General features: G+C 42.1%; 1 protein-coding gene across 19 annotated transcripts in view; it reads left to right on the top strand.

The window, feature by feature from the left end:
* LOC137432425 (calcium/calmodulin-dependent protein kinase type II delta chain) overlaps window positions 1-20,765 on the top strand; it is a 268,454-nt gene that overhangs the window by 217,069 nt on the left and 30,620 nt on the right. The window contains exons 13-19 of one of the 19 annotated variants that reach the window (XM_068124341.2): window positions 2,945-2,985; window positions 5,436-5,495; window positions 7,038-7,082; window positions 7,972-8,020; window positions 9,215-9,370; window positions 11,247-11,322; window positions 19,939-20,033. In XM_068124341.2, the coding sequence (XP_067980442.1) occupies window positions 2,945-2,985; window positions 5,436-5,495; window positions 7,038-7,082; window positions 7,972-8,020; window positions 9,215-9,370; window positions 11,247-11,322; window positions 19,939-20,033 (522 nt within the window). Of the gene's footprint in view, window positions 1-2,941; window positions 2,986-4,357; window positions 4,385-5,435; window positions 5,496-7,037; window positions 7,083-7,971; window positions 8,021-9,214; window positions 9,371-11,246; window positions 11,323-19,938; window positions 20,034-20,765 lie in introns of all 19 variants that reach the window. The other 18 variants (XM_068124343.2, XM_068124340.2, XM_068124342.2 and 15 more) reach the window with 18 other exon arrangements.

The following is a 20,765-nucleotide window of genomic DNA, read 5'->3' as shown; positions in this document are numbered from 1 at the left end:
CTTCATTCAGTAAGAAAGCACCGTCAACTCACACAGCTGTCCAGAAAAGCAAGGTTCATGTCCATCGTTTTGACCACTGAGTCGTTGTTCATCCGGGACGTCATTTTAGTCATTCTTGCAACTGAGCCTTTCCATGCAGACCCTTGCTGAAACTTAATGGACTAAGCTGACATCCTGAATGTTTGAGCTTTCATTTTTGAATGTAGATATTCCTCACCATAACGATTTTTTTGTGAATCGCTTATCTTCATAGCTGTCTTGGAGCGGATGTTGAACATTCCACGCATTACAGTATCAACTGTGGTTTACACACATGAGCAAAGTCTAGTTGAATGTCATCTAATTTTATTTATGGCAGGATCTTATTCTCCTTCTATTCACTTCATATGGGGTGAGGTCCAATCATACTACGCTCCTGCCCTGCCATGACCACGACACTCCTCCACTTCCCTCTGTCCTCAGCCACTCTCTCTATTCTCCAACTGCCCCCCCCCCCCCCCTCTCTCCCTCCCCCACCTTTCTGATATCCCTCTTCACACAATCCTCCCATCTCAAACTTCATCTTCCTCTTTTCCTGCTACCTTGCTCCCTCACCCTCTCCCATCTGCACCAAGTGTCCAACCCATCTCAGCCGGCATTTCAACAATCTCCCCATCAAGCTCATCTGCACACCAATCTCCTCCCTCAGTTCATCCATTCTCCTTTTATCTACCCTCTTCACTCCCACAATCCTCCTGACCCAGTTGTTCTCACAAACCTGCAGCCTCTGTTGTTGTCTCTCTGTCAGGGCCACCATCTCCAGACCGTAAAGGTAGCCGGCGTTGCACACGACATCAGAACCTTCCCTTTCAATGTCTTTGAAATCTCCCAATTGCATCCTACAAACTCAGGCAATTTAATAAATGACAAATAAATAAATATTACCAATTAAATGGGATCTATGTCTATATGATCCTTTTTATTATTATTATTAATTTTCTATAAACTATCTACCAAGGAAATCTTCATGTGTCCGTTGTCTCTACGTCCTCACGTCAGTCTTACAAATCCTCTGCCCATCACTATCTCATATGCTCAGTGCTCTCCCATGCACATCTACAATCTCTTTTACGCATTCTATTCTTCTTTCGGCCATTGTTACTCGTTTTGTGTTCTTCCTCCTTTCCTCCTAGTGTATCTCTGTCCAACTCCACATACCCTTTGGTAGTTTGTAAACCTGATGCCCTTTGTTTTTTTAGCTCCTCTATGAGCCTAGATGCTTGTCTAAAAAAGCCATTGGTCACATGGTCTTTGTGACTTTATTTTGTCTTTTTTTTTTTTTTACTGATGTGTTAAAATGACATCGATCTCAATTTGCTGTAATTTCAATTGACATTGTTCTAAACAGTGACCTGTAATTATTTTGAATGTAGCTTATTAACCAATGTGTGTCGACTTGCCAAGTTGAACATTTTTGGTGTCATGCCAGTACAATCATGTGGCCCATGTTGCAACCTGCCGTTCATCATGACATGTTTGTAATGACACAGTCACACCTTTGATCAAATGTCCATTTTGCTGCTGATACAAGTTGCTTCAACCACATTTGCATGTTACCTTGCATGCTGGTTATGGATTAATCGCCATTAAAATAAGGCCTCATTTGTACAGAGCTCAGTTTAACACCATATGTGCCTTTCCCTTGTTACTTTTGTATTGAAATAAAGCTTATTTTACACGCACTCACAAATTTTATTTTGCCCACATCTATATTGACCGAGAATGACAAACATGCAGGTGTAAGTGCAACAAACTTTCCAAAATATTTTTTGCTACAATCCTTCTAAGGCTGTGGCCTTGCTTTTTTTTTTCTTTTTTCTTTTTTTTTTTTGTATACTGAATCGAGGCTCGTGAAAGAGCTAACATTTATTTCACAAACAAATCAACCAGACAAACAAAATATACAAAAAGAGGGAGCGGAAGACAAGATGGGGAGAGAAGGGGAAGCACACAACCACAACATTTGAGAGCAGGGAGAAGTGTGGGAGGGAGAGGGCTTGGGGGCAGGAGGCGTGGGAAGGGGAGGGGGGGGGTGGGGGAGGTATAAAACACAAGGGGACCGAGGAGCTTAGTGAGGAGCTTAGCTTATAGTTTTCTCCTCCGAGAGACGGGAGACAAAAGATAGAGCTTGCATTTCACATCTTTTTTATGCAGCATTGATTTTCCCAATTCCGTCTGCATTATGCAACATGTATAATTTGTACAACATGTACAATATGTATAATTATAAATTTTAATTTGGTTCGCGGGGACCTCGGCCAGTACTTTTGGCCCTGGACGCAAAGCATCCGCTAAAAAAATGTTGATCTCAGGCTATCGTTATCTCACAAGGAAATTACAGGCGATGTACATTGAGACGTGCAATTAGCTTGTTTCTTCTTCTTGCATCGCTAGCTTTGGCAGGATTTGTAAAGTCATTCCATTGCTAGGCGTCACATGAGAAGGTTATGACTCTTCGCTTGATCTGTCGGGATTGCTCGTTTTGCATGGACAATGTTTGCCTGCAATTGGATACCCTTGTATGTTTCATCGTGCCTGTCTCCAGCTGCCGGCGTTTCAGAAGTTCCTGCATGCCGAGGCAATGATGCCAGTTTTGTTTTTAACCTAAAGCACTCTCCCCTTTGCGTGCTTTTTCTGTCGTTATTGTCATCCCTCCCTTTCCCATGGCTTGACCCCTCCATCGTCTGCCTCATGTTTCCCTCGTTACACCGCTTGTTTCCATGTGAGGTAAGTGCCAATCGTATTGTGCCGTGACCAAATCCCTGTCCCTTTTGCCATATTTATGATGTCACTTTCAATTTTATTTTGAAAATTTTCTTCTTCGCTGCTGCAACTGTCACCACTGCGGCAGTTTTCACGGTTGTTGATTTTATTAACCATCATGTTATTTTTGCCCATTCAGTAGCCAAGAGTTTGCTGGGGAAAAAGACAGCCGATGGAGTGAAGGTAACACTCATTTTTTCCATCTTTCGATATTTCTTCTTAGTTTAGTTGCAATTTTCATATCGCGGTGCCATTCATGGTGTTTCCACCTAGTATGTTCACCCTCGACCTCCTCACCTGCTTCTGTTGTCTGTTTGGAAATTGTAATACATGTAATCGCTCGTGCTGAGACATAGGAATCAAAAGCCGCAATAAATACTGGACAAGTGTTAATGCAAACTTGTGGAACATCTTGTTTTACTTCTAAATCAAATGAAAATGACTTTTTTCTTGTTGTTTTTCTCCTGCTATTGTTAGCTCTGCCATCTAAGTTGGACGGAGGTTATGTTTTCACCTTTGTTTGTCTCTGTCTGTCTGTCTGTCTGTCTGTCTGTGAGCAGGATATCTCAAAAAGTTATGGACGGATTTGGACGAAACTCGGTGGAAAGCGGTGTGTGTGTGTGTGTGTGTGTGTGTGTGTGTGTGTGTGTGTGTGTGTGTGTGTGTGTGTGTGTGTGTGTGTGTGTGTGTGCGACAATGACCAATTGTGTCCATTTTCGTGAAGATCCGGATCCAGATATTAGAATTTTTGAGTGATTCTTCACCATTTTGAGAGAGGGCCAAAAACTATATATAGCAAAAAGTTAAAGGATTAATTCGTTATGGACGGACGTAGCTTTGCTAAAATAATTAAGTAGCAAAAAGTTATGGACGAATTCGGACGAAACTTGGTGGACCACTTGGGCTTGTGACAAGAAAAAATTAACGGATATAGAATCTTAATTTTTTGAGTGATTCTTTACCATTGAGAGATAGGGCCAAAACCGATATATAGCACGATATCTCAAAAAGTTGTGGACGAGTTATGACTAAACTTGGTGGACGGGTTGGTTAGGTGACGAGAAGAAGCCGATTAGATTTTGGTTCAGGTCCGAATGCAGATCCGGCCTATCAGTGGGATACAAAACATAAACTGCTCAGCCTGGCAGAGGTATGCACTCTACCGAGTGACGTTCTAGTTCGTACTAGTGTGTGTGTGTGTGAGTGCTTACTAAATACACTGATTTTAACATTTATTTTTTGAAAGTACAACTTAACTTATATTTTCCTTACAGCCTTTGCCGTTTCGATTGTTTGATCAATTGGCATGCTGTATGCAAACGACTGAAGTTGCAAAATGTTTCCACACATGTATGTAAAAGGAGTGCTGTGTTAGACAATTCAGAGCATCCCTGCCGAGTACGTTTTATGTCTTGAAAATTTGCTGCGAGTTTACAGAAGCGGCATTATGGAGGCTTTGTAAGGTAACAATGCATTTGGGATGTACGCTTGCCTTGCTATGGTTACTATCCAACACCATGTACCGATGCTTTTCTCACTCACTGCGGATTCCCAGAAACGGAAGTCCAGTGCCAGTGTCCAGGTACTGGTCCCGGACTGCTGCTCACCGCTCACTGCTCACCACTCGCACTTTCTGCTTCACAACACCTTCTTCCTTCCAACTGTCTCTTGAACCCCAGCCTCCTCCTCTCGCTTTTACTATACGCATGCTTTGCAACCTTGCATCTGTCGTCCAAGGCACGGTCTTTTGCAGTCTGGCATTTGTGGCTCTGGGCATCACGCAATATGCACTGCATTGCACTTGACACATACTGTTCCCTTGCACGTGCATGGTATAAGCACAATCCGAAAGCATGTCCAACGGCTGGGTGTGCCACATGCTGTGTGGTCTGGCACTTTGCAAAAAGACGGTAGGGGAGAGGGGGTGGGGGTCGCACACCATCTGAAGGCCAGGACATGGAGAGTATCACAATGGCTGCATGACTGAGCAAACGCATATATCAAGCAAGGCTTCATTTTACTTTTCCTGTGTTTATTGCTCCGATAATTAATTAATCGACTTGAAGTTTATACCTCTAGTTCCGAGGTCCGCTCCTAAATTAACAGGTGTGCTAAATTATTTTAGCAAAGCTTTTATAGCAGGTTTACTAACTATTTTTGTAGGGTAGCAAAATACATTTCCCTCTATACATTTGTGACGGTTGATTTTAGAGAAAACCAAATGGACAGACTATTCAAGAATGTCCCTTTCATAGGCCGAGCAAAGTTGCAAAACCTTTTATTTTTCGACATGTGACAGTAGGCAATGCAGTCGTGAACCTTTCTTGTGAAATATTGATTTCTCCATTCAAGACATCTTGAATTTTTCTGTTTTTATGTTGTTGTTGTTTTTTTTTTGCGACAAAGCGATTTTTGAAAATAAAAACTTCTCCCGACTTTGGTGTTGACAACTTCCTTCAGCCAAGCTCCTGCCCTCGTCTCATATGACAGTTAATGGACAAGTGTTGTAAATAGTTATGTGGTGCGGGTTTGAATTCCCATTATGTTATAACCCAAACCCCCTCCACCCTTCCTCTTTATCCAACTCCCGTACCCCTCTTCCTGCTTTGGTTTGCCTATCTCGTCTCCTACAGAACAACACTGCAAACAATTTAGCTGCCAGTGGGAAGGAAATTGTGCCAACGACAGCTCTGGTATTGCGCTGTCTTCTCTTTCTGTCTGACAGTAGTTATTTGTTTTCTTCTGCAGAGAATAATCTCGAGGAATAGACTGCTACTTGCTACTTCCTTTCCCAGTTATTACATTGTCCAATTACTCAGCTTTAATCATTAGCCCGGAATGCTCCATTTCTGTGACTAGGTGCTGATTGATTGTCCTTTTTTTTTCTTTTTCTTTTTTTTTACCTTAAGTCATGGAAATGATCACTTTTCTTATTATTATTTAAATTATTTAACCACATGTACATGAATCATGCGCGTGGCAAATGCCAAGCGTATTTGCTTGCATGGCAAAAGCTTCTCGTGATTCTTCCTTCCTTTCGTCCGTCTTCTCCCACTGCTGTGCCTTGATTCAAGCGAGGGCTGCTCCTTGAGGCCTTAACGAGCGCCACCTTGCACTTGAAACTCTCCGAGCACACGCAGACAATGGGCGTGCTGTTTGTGCTCCGCCGTGCGTACGTGTCACCATTAGCGCCATTTAACCTTCTGGAAACAGCAGCGTGGGCCTGAATGCCAAACACTCTTTCGGGTTAAATCGCTGGCGTAAATGAGCTGGCAGATTAACTTTCCAGTCAAACTTTTCTGCAACGACTATTTGAGCATTTTGTTGAACGAGAACATCTTTTCCTGTTGTCATTCGTTGTATAACGTGCGTTGTAAGACTTCCTTCATTGATGAGGCCATTCGCGTAACCTGTTTACATCCTGAACCTCATGGGCAGCCCTTTGATCTTATGCTTGCAGTTCTTCTTTATCCAAGTGTAGTTGCCTCCCACACTCCCCCACCCTTCAACCACCCAAGCTACCCCGGCTCCTCCCACCCCTACCTCATCTCCGGTCCTTTTGTACCGGGCAAACCATGGAAGCATTTTTTGATCCTTTGCTTGGCTGCCCTAACTCCCTGGCTCAAATACATGGTCAAGGGCCTCTTGTTGCTCTTCTCCTGCCTTTCCAAGCAACCATTTGATCACACAAGCGCTGGGAAGTTTGCTTTACCCCATCTCTTTATCAGTTGTTAATTGGGGCAGTCGTTTTGTGTAAACTGCACTTTTAAAATAGGTGTAAGGTGTGCTTGTTTGCATAGTTCATTTGATTAACAATCAATACTTAGAAACCAAACGATGCATTTTGAAGGTCCTTAGGACAGAGTTTGGCCTAAAACCAAATCCACCAAAAGCAACCGACGTTTAAATGCACAATTATTTATTTATTTGTGTTTTCTGAATGTCTGTCATGTAACTTTTATCCATCATGCCAAGGCCTCGTGGAGTCCTTTCCTAAATGTAAATGAGCTCGAGCCACCATTGGTCACATTAAGTGATGCAGTCAATAGTCTTATGGACATTGCGTAGTTTGATGTTCCTTTATAGAACAGGCTTCAATCAGTTTCTTTAAGTTAGGCTTTTAACTCGTCTTGTGTGAACACCTTTGTTTTATTTTGGTTTTTTGGGGGTTTATTATTTTCCTTTTTATTTTCATAATTGTCTTGACATTCTTTTTCACCTCAATCGCTCTTCAGGAGCCACAGACCACTGTTATCCACAACCCTACAAATGGAACCAAGGTATTTGCCAGAGGCCTTTCTGGATCTGCTGTGTGGCCTTCTGGTGTTTATTTGCTGTAGGTTTAGTTGGAACCGATTTCTTTATTTTATTTTATTTGCTGCATGACAGTTTTGCACCATTCTAGCAAGTTAACCTCTGGAGTGCTTTTGTGCTTTACCCAAAAGTTTTCTTTTGTTTAATATATATAATTTGGTCTTGATGTTCATCCAATTTTTTTTTCTGGTATTGTTACTGACTCGTTTGTAACACACACACCCTTTCTCTGGGTGTCCTTTGTTTTGGAGAAAAATACTTCACCCAAACTGGTGGCTACAACCAACCGGCAGAGCTCCCACGCACTACTTTCCTTCAGTTTGTTTCTGTCTTTCTGAGGCCCTCTGGCACGGGGCTTCAGCTCGGCGACCGTGGTATAGTGCTGAGCCGGGATTACACCTGGCATGCTGTGCTTGCAAGCACGGTGTCACGTGTTCTGCTGCTCTGTGATTGGCGGGGGAGTTACGGTGGCCATACTTTGTGCATCGTACTCCTTTTTGTGTTTGTGCTCGTTGTCGTGGCTTTTTCCTACTGTGCTATTTTGTGCCAATTGTATTGGAACTGAGGCAGGAGGAGGATGTAGACTCAAGGGCGGGGTGGGGCGGGGGCACAAAAGGCAGCTGCAATGGCTACCAATCGATCAATGCCTTGCCACATGCCAACCTGAGCTTGAAGCTCATTGATTCATGCCGCATTGCTGCATGGCCTAAATCTCTGTGTGACCTTCAAAATTTTCCCCCAAATGTGTGCCTCCCATGCCAACCCATGCCATTGGTGACCTCTTCCATAAAGCAATTGTTCTTATTTCTCTATTTACCCCCTCCACACCCCCCCCCCCCCCCCCCCGCCAACCAGGAATCGTCTGAAAGCAGCAATGCAACGATCGAAGATGAAGACATCAGAGGTGATTTTTAGCTCAGCTGACTTTATTTGACTGCTTTTGTACTTGTGTGAACTGAACTTTTCTGAAATTCTTCTTACAATACTGTTTAAGTCTTCCCAAACCTAAATATCAGTTTTTATGTTTAAACTGATCTTGGTGACCCCTTTTCAAAACAAAAGTCAAAAAAAAATCATTCATTATAAAGTTTTTCACTTTGCATTCTGACATGAAAAATGCCCTGTTAACCCGAGAATGCATGACTCGGGTCCAATGAACCCGGCTGTCCATAGAATGCCTTCGGGCCACACATCCTGGGGTTAAGCAGTGAATGCAACTTCAGTGGATTTCCCAGGACATTTCCCTGGAGGCAACAACGCCTGCTCTTCGGTTTGCTGAAACTTGCACATGTGACACGACAACATGTGCACGGCACAGCCAATCATGGAGTAAGCATAATTGCCTTCACACAAATTACTCGGAAATTCACGGAAGTTACATCAGCTGCTTAACGGGGCATTGTTCATGTCACAATGCAAAGTGAAAAGGCCGATAACGATTGGATCCACTAAATCTCGGTGTTTGAATTTTGACTTTAGTTTCAGTTCTCTCGATGGAGATTTTTATTTTAAATATTAAGATTCAAATGCAGAAATTCAAACAGCGGACGTAGATACTGACGAGTTTGCTACAAACACATTCAGTTTGATGATTTAAAAGCGATTATAAGATTTATATAACTGTAAACATCATTCCTTTGTGGAAAGTATTCTTCTTTTGGGTTTTAACTTCTTCCACATGTTTCTTGCCATCCTCAGGTTCATAATAATCAGTAAATTTCGGCAAATGATACTTTTACGATTTGCAAGAAATAAATCTATGATAAATAAATACGTTTTCTGGGAATAAATGGATTTCATTTTGCTTTTCTGTCTACTTTGCATCACCATTTGTCCTGGATTTTTATTCCCCCTATCCCATGAAAAAAGTTACATGCAATTGAGCGATTGCTTTTACTTCGAAACATTAGTGGAAGTTATTTGGCAAATATTTTTCTCCACCTTTTCATCTTATCACCTTTTTATTTCCTGTTTTTTCTGTTTTCTTTTCCCAACCCGATCACTCCTGCACTGTCCCCGATCCTGCCCTGCCATCCCCATTCGTGCTCAACCACCACTCCAAACCTTCCCGGGCCATCGTACGCGCTGCCCTCCACAGCAAAAAGTGCGGATCAGCCTTCGGGTGGGGTTAAACGGGCCGAGCCGTGTGGTCTGACCAACACGCATGCCATTTCTAGCCCCCCGGCTACTAGGCCACACAACAGTCACAGCGTACAGCTTTCAGATCTCAATTGTCCCACCCCTGCTACGCAGTGTAAGTTTTATGCATGACGCACTTCCTCGGGGGAAACGGAACACTCGTAACTGCCCAGTGCCGTTGGGTGAAAGTCCAATGAAGAAATACTCCAGCTTTTATCAACTAAAAAATGACATTGGTATAAAGACCACTGGCATCAAAATGATAGTTGGGGAAGGTGCATAGTTTGTCACATGGCACTGCTCAATTAAATAATTCAATTTTTGTGACGGTTTTACTCCCGTCTTCCACATATAATCAAATCTTATAGTTTTGGGAAATTGCTCCAATCTACAGAAGCGTAACTCAGGCAAAGTTGCTCTCCGCTTGGTCTGGATGGAATCCGTGCTTTTTCATTATTGTTTGCATTATTTACCTTTGCCACCATCTCCTTTTCATCGCACATCAACATCATACATCGTTGCTGTTTTAATAAAACACGCTCTACCCCACTTCCTCCCATCAGGGCCAATAAACAAAAAAGCACACAATGTACTTTGTCTTAGAATAGCATCCTGCAAGCCACCATATCGGCTCAATACGTGTTCGGATTGTCCAACCGATTTTAATCCCTTGATATCTCCAGCCAGATGTTTTAAATTTTGAGTACAATTGACCGAAGCTCAGCTATGCCCAGACTTTATTCTTCGCAGAAATGATATTGTGCTTTCGAGCCAAGCCCGAGACAGTGGTGCAGAATTGCTTTGTGTCCAACGTAACATTAGCTTGCGAAGCATCTACAGTTAACCCGCACCCTCTTGGAGTCCACAGTTAACCCACAAAGGGGAACAAGATAGTTGGAAGGTCAGTGCCTCGAATCGAAAGTCCTCAGGATTTTATTTTATTCCTGCCGTTTTATTGAATGCATGAGACATATTCTCTCTCTCCGCAAGGTGTGCTGCCATATTGGACAGCAGTTTACAGTTACAGCTTGTTCTCTCATGAAGAACTCTTTTTGTTTTGAGTGCTTTCTCCCCCTCTCTCATAAGCTCACTTTCATCGTCGCGTCAAGCTGTATCTAACAGTATCATCTGATAGTTCGCTAATTAAAGGGGATTTCCACTCAACGGGTAACATGTTTGCCTTTATCACGCAACCGCATTGAGGCTTGCGGTCGAGAAAAACAGTTTGGTGAAGCATAATTGAATGAGTGTAGAAAGGGAATAAGGCAGTATCCTTAACAAAGTAGCCTGCCCTGACAAGCCCCACACGGGATCTGTAATGCGAGTGGGCTGGCCAGTACATCACTGTACGTGAGGCCTGAGCGCCGGGCCGCAGTCATGGAGGGACAGTCCACAGGTGTGTCGGTTTCTGATGCTTTAGTTAACCATTGTGAAAATATTTTGACAACACTCGCCTCGGCTACACCCAAGACTTTAAGCTTTGCAGACGTGAATTTCTGCTTCCAAGCAAAAGCAGAGGCTGTGGTGTACAATTGCTTTGTGTCCGCCGTAACGTTAGCTTTCAGAGCCAGGACACAGGCAGCTTCAGATTGGTCGAATGCAGATGGCAAGCAGTTGGCATGTGTTTAGCAGAAAATTGGGAACTCGTACATTATTATTGTTTTCTTACTAGTTATCTTTCAGGAAAATAAAAGTATGTGATAAATTGTGCTTTTTACGTGCATCAACGACATGGCTGCGTCTCCTATAAATGATACATCCCGCAGCCACGTGCTACATGGGCTCAGAAATGCGATTGTTCATAGAAATCTTCCTTTGTGCTTACATTTGAAAAGTTCTGGATGATAGTTGTTGCATGCCATATTGCCATAACCACAAATGTAGACAAATGATACAAATCCCTTTATTATGATTTCTTGCTGCACAATAATCCATCGTGTCCTCATGTATTTTTTGCGTCTCTTATACCACTTCTGTTTCTACCCTGGAAGCCCGTAAACAGGAGGTTATTAAAGTGACAGAACAACTCATCGATGCGATCAACAATGGAGACTTCGAAACCTATACGTATGTTTTCACATGCGCATCATTGCTGTTTGCACACACACACACACACACACACACACACACACACACACACACACACACACACACACACACACACACGAAGATGGATACGTTGAGGGCTGGGATGGCTCCATCACATCTTTTGAAGCCCACATATTGAGCTGACACACGCACACACCTCCCATTACATCACGACATGGGGAATATCTTCCTCCTTGCATTTATTTATTTTATTGTGCCCTTCTATCCTATTGCCACACCCTCCCAAGTTTTGCTTGATAATATAAGATCTTGGATAATTTTATCGTTTTTTATTATTTTTTATTAGTACTCTGATCTGAAGTGCGTGGAAGAGCTTGTGCGTGTATTTTACTTGCAAGACAAGAAAATTAGGAGACATCGGCATGTATTTACATTGCTTCAACTACAGACTTGGCATTTAATATGGAATTTTTTTTTTTTCTTGACTTGGGTTTACTTTCTGAACTCGGTATATCAATCTGGTGAGTTTCTTTTATGCTTCGGTGATTTCTTTGTTAAAAGAACCATGTCACTGATTGTCTGTCGCAGCAAGAAGTCAATAACAGGATTATATCACAGGTGGCGTGACAAAATGTACGGACAGGTACATTTGACGATTGGCTTCACAATCGGGTATATAAGGGTTGTTGCGTTCTGTATTAGTGGAAAACAACTGCTGCACGTCTACAAAAGTTACTGCCGCTTCCCCTGGAGATGGTCCGTCAACTCGACAATGCTGTTTGTCATTTAGTGGTAGCTTTACGAAATTCCGGCATGAAACAGCGTGCTATTGCTCGGCAGTATGGCATCAATCAAGGTCAGGTGTCAAAGATCCTGAAACGAAATGCTCAGAGAGGTGTCCCTACTCCAATACCGAGGTCAGGACGTCCCCGCAGAACCACAAGGAAGGATGATCGCCAGCTGCACCGGTTAGTCCGCAATGGCCGTACCAAGTCAGCTAATCGGCTTAGGGCTGAGTGGCAGCAACTGACAAATGTGCCTGTATCCAGAAGGCTAGTCAGCCAACGACTGGTTCAAGCAGGCTGTCGTGCTAGGCGTCCCCTGAGAAAGCCACGCCTGACCAGACAGCACCGCCAGCGCCGATTGCAGTGGGCCAGAGAGCACCGTCAATGGCAGCCAGGACACTGGAATCACGTGATCTTCAGTGGCAAGTCTAGATTTCTGGTCTATCGTCAATATGGCCGCGTCCGAATGCGCAGACAAGTGCATGAAGCCTACAACGAAGATTGTATAGTGCCAAGAGTCCAAGCTGGAGGTGGTGGGGTGACCGTTTGGGCTGCTTTTCATGTAGGGGGCAAAACTGACCTGATTGTTCTGAATGGAAACCTGAACCAGTTCAAGCACAGGGCCATTCTGGAAGAAACATTGCTTCCATTTGTTCGTGCAGCCTTTCGAGGAAACTTTGTCTTCCAAGATGACAATGCACGGCCTCATCGTCCTCGCATGATCCAACACTTTCTTGCTGACCGTGGTGTAGAGCATATGGAGTGGACTGCCATGTCCCCGGATATGAATCCGATAGAGAACTTGTGGGCAGAATTAACGCGTCAAATCGACCACTTGGACCAGCAGCCGACCTCTGTGCGTGAATTGCAGCAGGCTATTGTCACTGCATGGCAAGCGATTCCTGTCCAAACCTTGGCAAATCTCGTGAACAGCATGCCTCAACGTGTACGTGCTCTCCTGAATGCTCGTGGGGGTTACACGAAGTACTAAACTGTAATTTTACTGTCCGTAATCCCAATCGTAATTTAGCTTTTGTTTTTGTTAAAAAAAATTTTTGGCTAATGTGCAAAATAAAGAGATACTTCTGGAAAACGCACAGAAGTTTAACACAGTACTGTCCGTTAATTGAGTTCGATATCAGTTTACATCACTTTCAAGGATCAATTTATTTGCTTCGAAATGTCAAATGTGGTTTTTGTTTCTTTTAAAGGTCACATTAACAAAATCTAGAATAATTTCAACATAATTCCAATGAACTTTTGGTTCTAAGTCATCTTGAAAAGTAAGTTCACCCCCACAAAAAAAATATTCCATATTAAATGCCAAGTCTGTATATAGACATTCGGAGATGTTAGACAAATAAACACAGTTCATGGGATCTGAATCTCAGATCACAGCATCAACATTATGCTCATTTTGGGATTGTCAAACTAGCACAAATGGACTCACTCTTGATATCTCGCCTGAACATTGACCAAACAAGTAGTTTCAGGAAGCTGCATTACTCCCATCCATTTTTCAACTGCTCACTAATATCCTGCAGAAGGAAGTACTACATGGACGTCTTAAGTTAAAGTACCATCAGACAATCGTAATGCTCAATTGTACTGCATCCCAATGACAGACCAGATAGCAAACCTAGAAAAAGGTCAGATCATTGTCCAACATCTGGGACGTGTCACTAAATCTAGAGAGTTCTTACATTTGAATGTCTGTCTCTAGAAGGATCGACCAGGCATCCCTTCTATCTACTTCTGTGACCAGTCTTTGGAAGAAATTAATTCTCTCAAACCTGGAGCATTCCAATGTCTCTCTCAGGACCATCTTGGGACTATCAATCTCGGGCCTGAAAAAACAGGTTGTTTGCTCTTAATGGCGTTCTCCCTTTTGTGGCTGGTGTTCTGCAAAGCAGAATTTTAGGACTGACTGATTCCGGTATACATCAAAAATCTCTCTCTCTCTCCATAGAAAATCTCTGTAGGTTTGGAAAAAATAAATTGTTGATCAGCTACCTGGAAAATGTCTTTCAACACAAGAAAATCCCATGCTCTCACTCTGTTTGGATCGGCTTTCTTGAACCTCCAGTTTATTTCTCAGGCCAACTTCGGGAAGAACTGCAGACCCTGGAGCCCCTTAGGCTCACAGTCCTTCACAACTGATCAGGCTGACTAATGCCTTGGTACATGCCAAATAGGTAGATCCATTCAGATTTCAGATTCAGATTTCAGAACTCAGAACTCATTAAAGTGTGTGAGGCCTCCCTCTGAAGTATTGGTCACATTCTGGCCTGTTGCAGCTGCTTTCCATCTAGCTCCTCTAAGGCAAGCACGTCTAACACACTCCACGTTATTGGCATCTCTCGGCAGGAGGCCAATTTGCTGTTTACTTCTCACCCACCGTGGGCAGATTGACGACCTCTCATCTTTCTGTTGCCTCACTTGCGGCCTCGTTCATCCCACGCTCTCATCTCTCAATCCTCCCCGAGCCTGCAGGTCACGTCTTCTTCCACAATCCCACACATAGTTATCCTTTCCAATTCTAAGCTAAACGCTCATCTCTATTCCATCGTTCTTCTATTCTCGGCTAACCCCCGCTCTGGTAGGGAAAATGGCCTTTAAAATGCATGTTGTGTTGTGTTGCTTCTATTCTCTGGAACCGACCGACTCCTTTCGTCTGGTGTCTCATGTCCCTTCCCCGAGTCCTTCAAGAGTGCTTTCTCCCAAACCCACCCCTGCTCTCTTCTACTCCTAACGACCCATCCCTCCTCTTCCACCTCTTTTCTTTCTGCCACTTATCCACATATGTCATGTCTTTGTTTCCTTGTTCCTGTTTAATCATCTCTCAGTCTGCGAAGCTGCTGCCTTCTTTCGTTTAGCTCCTCCATGATCCTGGAAACTCGGAGACAAAAATAAAAAATGAAAGAAGCTTCGGCCCTTCGCAATAAAGATACAATATTGTTGAGGGCCCGAGATGAAGATGTTTGAGGACATCGCTAACTTTGCATTCGTTTTTATTTATTTATTTGTGGCGCTGCATTTGGTCCTGGACACTGTTGTGTACAAACTCCTTCCGCTAGTAAGGTTTCTGACCATTTGTGGATAACCATGAAAAAAACCTCATTCACATGAATAGCTATATGGTATTGCAAACAAATTTGACGTCATTGTCATTATGTCTTAAATTTTAACATTTCAGATCCGCATAAAACCATGATGATGAAAATGTATTGGAAAGTATGAGAACTAAATTTTCTAAGGTAGAGAACTAGAGTGCAAGCCTAACTTTTCTAAGGGTCATTCATTTATTATCTCTGTTGCTGGGGAAAAGAGAAAATTGGAATTGAGAGAAAGAAGAGAAACTGAGTGGATAGGAGGGGAAGAAGTGTTAGGGTGTGCGGGAGAGGAGGTGAGAAAAGAGAAAATTGGATGGAGAGCAAAGAAAAATGTGCACCAAAATCGGAATGTCAAAAACATCCATTTTCGGCCCGCCTGTTACTAGAAGGACAGGAGAGGGGGACAGGAGTGTGTGTGTGTGTGTGTGTGTGTGTGTGTGTGTGTGTGTGTGTGTGTGTGTGTGTGTGTGTGTGTGTGTTGCGTGTGCGTGCCAGTCCCCATTCACCTGTATTATTGCCTCAATTAGGGAGTCCACACACAGACCAACTTTAGTCCATCACCCCAGGGCGACCTACTTTAATATGACGGGCCTCAAACATAGTTTGCAAAAGTTGTCAAATGTAACCCTAAAACTTTTACATCTAATTTAAGCATCAGTGGATTTTGTACCATGATTGTTAATTATGGCAAAAATTATCCCATCCTGTTCCTAAGTGTGTGTTTGCCCACACCACCTGTGGTTTGAGGTATGTTGCAAGGCCTATGGCCTCACATGCATGCCCAACCGGCCTTGAGGCATGGTTGGACAAACTTGTGGAATCAAACCATAACAATTCTATGTCTACCTTGAATTTGTTTTTTGTTTTTTACCTTAAATGTGCATTATGTCCAAGTTGAAGACGATGAATCTTGGTTTATAATATGTGTAGTCTCTTCACCCTGTCTGTTTGTCTATCTATGAGGGCTGTGTGTTGTTCTCAAGGGTCTTAGTTTTCTCATATCTACTCTTTATAAAGGTGGTCTGTCTGTGTGTGATGGGTTTCCTACTAGTTCACATACTGGATTTAAAAAAATTAATAATTGGACTTGGACCGGTTAACTTTTACTAGAGATGAAGCATTACCAGCATGTTATTCATTATATATGTATGTATATATATATATATATATCTCTGTGCAGTGTCTGTCTTGTGTTGTGTTGTGTTGTCTTGTCTTGTCTCGTCACTGAACTACTCCCTCAAACTTTTGTGAAATCGTACCAAACTTCTGGTATGCACATATCTCTCTCGTCGGTATGTCCTAGGGTATTTTTTTGAAAATTTTCCAATTTTCTATTATTTTTTTTGGAATTTTTTCGGGAAATTTTTTTTTCCAACTTATGTTTTCAACTTCAATTGTTTATAAAATGTGATATCACGTATATTACAAATATATTTGTGCAAAATAATTGTTTGAATTATGATTGGTTTAAATCATGACAAAACGGCAACTCGGGTACAGTCATTTATCTATATATCTACACATCTGGGCAGTGTCTGTGTTCTCACTTAACGACTCCCTCAAACTTTCCTTTCCGTGGTTGTGAAGTGTTTTTAATAACGTGGTGGTGGTTTTGAATTATGTGGTGGTGAGGTGTTTTTATTACGTGTTTTATGGCTGTGAGGTATTTTTAATTTCGTGGTGGTGAGGTGTTTTTATTACGTATTTTATGGCTGTGGGGTGTTTTCAATTTCGTGGTGGTGAGGTGTTTTTATTACGTGTTTTATGGCTGCGAGGTGTTTTCAATTTCGTGGTGGTGAGGTGTTTTTATTACGTGTTTTATGGCTGTGAGGTGTTTTTATTACGTGGTGGTGAGGTGTTTTTATTGCGTGTTTTATGGCTGTGAGGTGTTTTCAATTTTGTGGTGGTGAGGTGTTTTTAATTTCGTGGTGGTGAGGTGTTTTTATTACGTGTTTTATGGCTGCGAGGTGTTTTCAATTTCGTGGTGGTGAGGTGTTTTTATTTCGTGTTTTATGGCTGCGAGGTGTTTTTATTCCTTTTTTATGGCTGCGAGGTGTTTTTAATTTCGTGGTGGTGAGGTGTTTTTATTACGTGTTTTATGGCTGTGAGGTGTTTTCAATTTCGTGGTGGTGAGGTGTTTTTAATTTCATGGTGGTGAGGTGTTTTTATTTCGTGTTTTATGGCTGTGAGGTGTTTTTATTCCTTTTTTATGGCTGCGAGGTGTTTTCAATTTCGTGGTGGTGAGGTGTTTTTATTACGTGTTTTATGGCTGTGAGGTGTTTTCAATTTCGTGGTGGTGAGGTGTTTTTATTGCGTGTTTTATGGCTGTGAGGTGTTTTCAATTTTGTGGTGGTGAGGTGTTTTTAATTTCGTGGTGGTGAGCTGTTTTTATTATGTGTTTTATGGCTGTGGGGTGTTTTGAATTACTTGGTGGTGCGGTGTTTTGAATTACGTGGTGGTGAGATATTTTGAATTATGTGGTGGTGAGGTGTTTTTATTACGTGTTTTATGGCTGTGAGGTGTTTTCAATTTCGTGGTGGTGAGGTGTTTTTATTACGTGTTTTATGGCTGTGAGGTGTTTTCAATTTCGTGGTGGTGAGGTGTTTTTATTACGTGTTTTATGGCTGTGAGGTGTTTTCAATTTCGTGGTGGTGAGGTGTTTTTATTACGTGTTTTATGGCTGTGAGGTGTTTTTACTTTCATGGTGGTGAGGTGTTTTTATTACGTGTTTTATGGCTGTGAGGTGTTTTTATTACGTGTTTTATGGCTGTGAGGTGTTTTTATTACGTGTTTTATGGCTGTGAGGTGTTTTCAATTTCGTGGTGGTGAGGTGTTTTTATTACGTGTTTTATGGCTGTGAGGTGTTTTTACTTTCATGGTGGTGAGGTGTTTTTATTACGTGTTTTATGGCTGTGAGGTGTTTTTACTTTCATGGTGGTGAGGTGTTTTTAATTTCGTGGTGGTGAGGTGTTTTTATTTCGTGTTTTATGGCTGTGAGGTGTTTTCAATTTCGTGGTGGTGAGGTGTTTTCAATTTCGTGGTGGTGAGGTGTTTTTATTACGTGTTTTATGGCTGTGAGGTGTTTTCAATTTCGTGGTGGTGAGGTGTTTTTATTACGTGTTTTATGGCTGTGAGGTGTTTTCAATTTCGTGGTGGTGAGGTGTTTTTATTACGTGTTTTATGGCTGTGAGGTGTTTTCAATTTCGTGGTGGTGAGGTGTTTTTATTACGTGTTTTATGGCTGTGAGGTGTTTTCAATTTCGTGGTGGTGAGGTGTTTTTATTATGTGTTTTATGGCTGTGAGGTGTTTTCAATTTCGTGGTGGTGAGGTGTTTTTAATTTCGTGGTGGTGAGGTGTTTTTATTATGTGTTTTATGGCTGTGGGGTGTTTTGAATTACATGGTGGTGCGGTGTTTTTAATTACTTGGTGATGAGGTGTTTTGAATTACGTGGTTGTGATGTGTTTTGAATTACGTGGTGGTGCGGTGTTTTTAATTACGTGGTGATGAGGTGTTTTGAATTACGTGGTGGTGCGGTGTTTTGAATTACGTGGTGGTGCGGTGTTTTTAATTACTTGGTGATGAGGTGTTTTGAATTACGTGGTGGTGAGGTGTTTTGAATTATGTGGTGGTGCGGTGTTTTTAATCACTTGGTGATTAGGTGTTTTGAATTACGTGGTGGTGAGGTGTTTTGAATTACGTGGTGGTGAGGTGGTTTGAATTACGTGGTGGTGAGGTGGTTTGAATTACGTGGTGGTGAGGTGTAATCGTCCCAAACTTGCAGTCTGCACCTTCCCCTCCCCTATGTGTGTTCTGAGGGGTTCTTCTTGAAAAAAAAACATTCAACCTGAATCTTCAACCTCAATTGTTTATAAAAATGTAATATCACAAACACAACAAATACATTTGTGCAAAATAATTGTTTGTATTATGATTGGTGTAAATCATGACAACACAGCAACTCAGGTACAGTCATTAGCCTCAGCCAAAATAAGCCCGTTCCTCAGTAACGACACGTGGTGAGGCGAGCGTAGCGAGCCGAGCCAAGCTAGTGTATTTATATATATATATATCGAAGTGTCGATTTATTGGGTGACGTATTAGCCACGCACATTTCCGAAGGAACAGGAAAAGACGTTGTAATGATGCTGTGAGTCAGTCATGAAATGAGTGAGTCGGTACTGGTTCTCAGATCTACTGTAATCTATATGCTCTGGTGAGGCTGTGCATTGTTAAATGCCTCTCTTGTTGCTTATGTAATATGTACAAGGCCCCTGATCACATGCCTCACAAACTACACATTCTAGATTGACAATCACTGACTTCTCATGCTGTGGCCTTCCTGCTATGCGGCATTTTCAAATGGTTCTGTGAATCAGCCCGGTGGTATAATTTCAAGCTGTTAAGGAGGAGACAATGACGAGGTTTACAAAACAGATTTGCTTCCTACTGTTCCTAGAAGCACTGAGAGCAAGCTGCGTAGCCCTGCATGTGAGCACATCTATAAGCATGGTCGTTGTTGATGTTTATAAGTGTCTTTCATCATCGGCACTATTTTGCATTTGGCTATTATGCATCATTTCATAAGGAACAGTTTATGAATGCTTACTGCTTTATTTATTTTTATTATTATAATTTATATTTTCTGTTTCTGCCTCCATGCCACCTGTCACCCCCCCCCCCCCCCACCCCTCTCTCCCTCTCTCTCTATCCACCCCGCCCCATCCCCTTCACACAGAAAAATATGTGACCCTGGCTTGACCTCGTTTGAGCCTGAGGCTCTGGGAAACCTTGTAGAAGGAATGGACTTTCACAAGTTTTACTTTGAAAACCGTATGTCAGAAATATTTTCCTCCTTGCACGTCATATTCACCCTTTACGAGTGGCTTTGTTTTCCGCAAATGTCTTTGCTGAAAAATGTTTTTTGTTATTTTTGTATGATCTCGTGTTTTCTCCATAACTGGTCATGCTTTTTCATGATATCCACGTTTAGCTCTCACATTGTCTAGTCTTTCAAAGCTATCAGCCAACTTACCTTTTAAACATCAAGCAGGTGATGTAAATATCTCTTTGCCAAACTGCGTTCACTTGTTTTTGAGTTTTAGGAATCATACTCAAAGCTGTTGGAATTTTTGGACGTAAACAATGGGTGCCCTCATTTTGCCAGTCTTGTTTTGACTTCACACATGTTTTCACATCTGATATATGCTGATACCTTATTGTTTGTTTGAACATGAAGATTGTAAGTAGAGCATTCCTCCATCTTAGCCAAATAAACCATTCAAAATATATATTTATATATATATATACTCTTATGCGGTGGGGTAGTGATATGTAGAGGCAGGTAGATTTGTATAGGTAGGTGCTCCGAATGTCGTTTAGGAACCACCATGTAATAAGTACTTGTTTAGCCCGGATGTCGGATTAAGGTGTATCTTCGTCCCCATTATGAGGAATGGGGCATGTTAACTAGTTATAGGGATTATGTTAACTACTGCATTGTTCGTCAAACCTCAGTAATTTACATACCTTGCCTTGATATTGAGATGTAAATGGTTCAGGGAG

This window comes from Myxine glutinosa, chromosome 8 (assembly GCF_964187855.1).
Source record: "Myxine glutinosa chromosome 8, kmMyxGlut1.1, whole genome shotgun sequence".
NCBI lineage: Eukaryota > Metazoa > Chordata > Myxini > Myxiniformes > Myxinidae > Myxine > Myxine glutinosa.
This window is presented reverse-complemented; position numbering and strand designations above follow the sequence as displayed.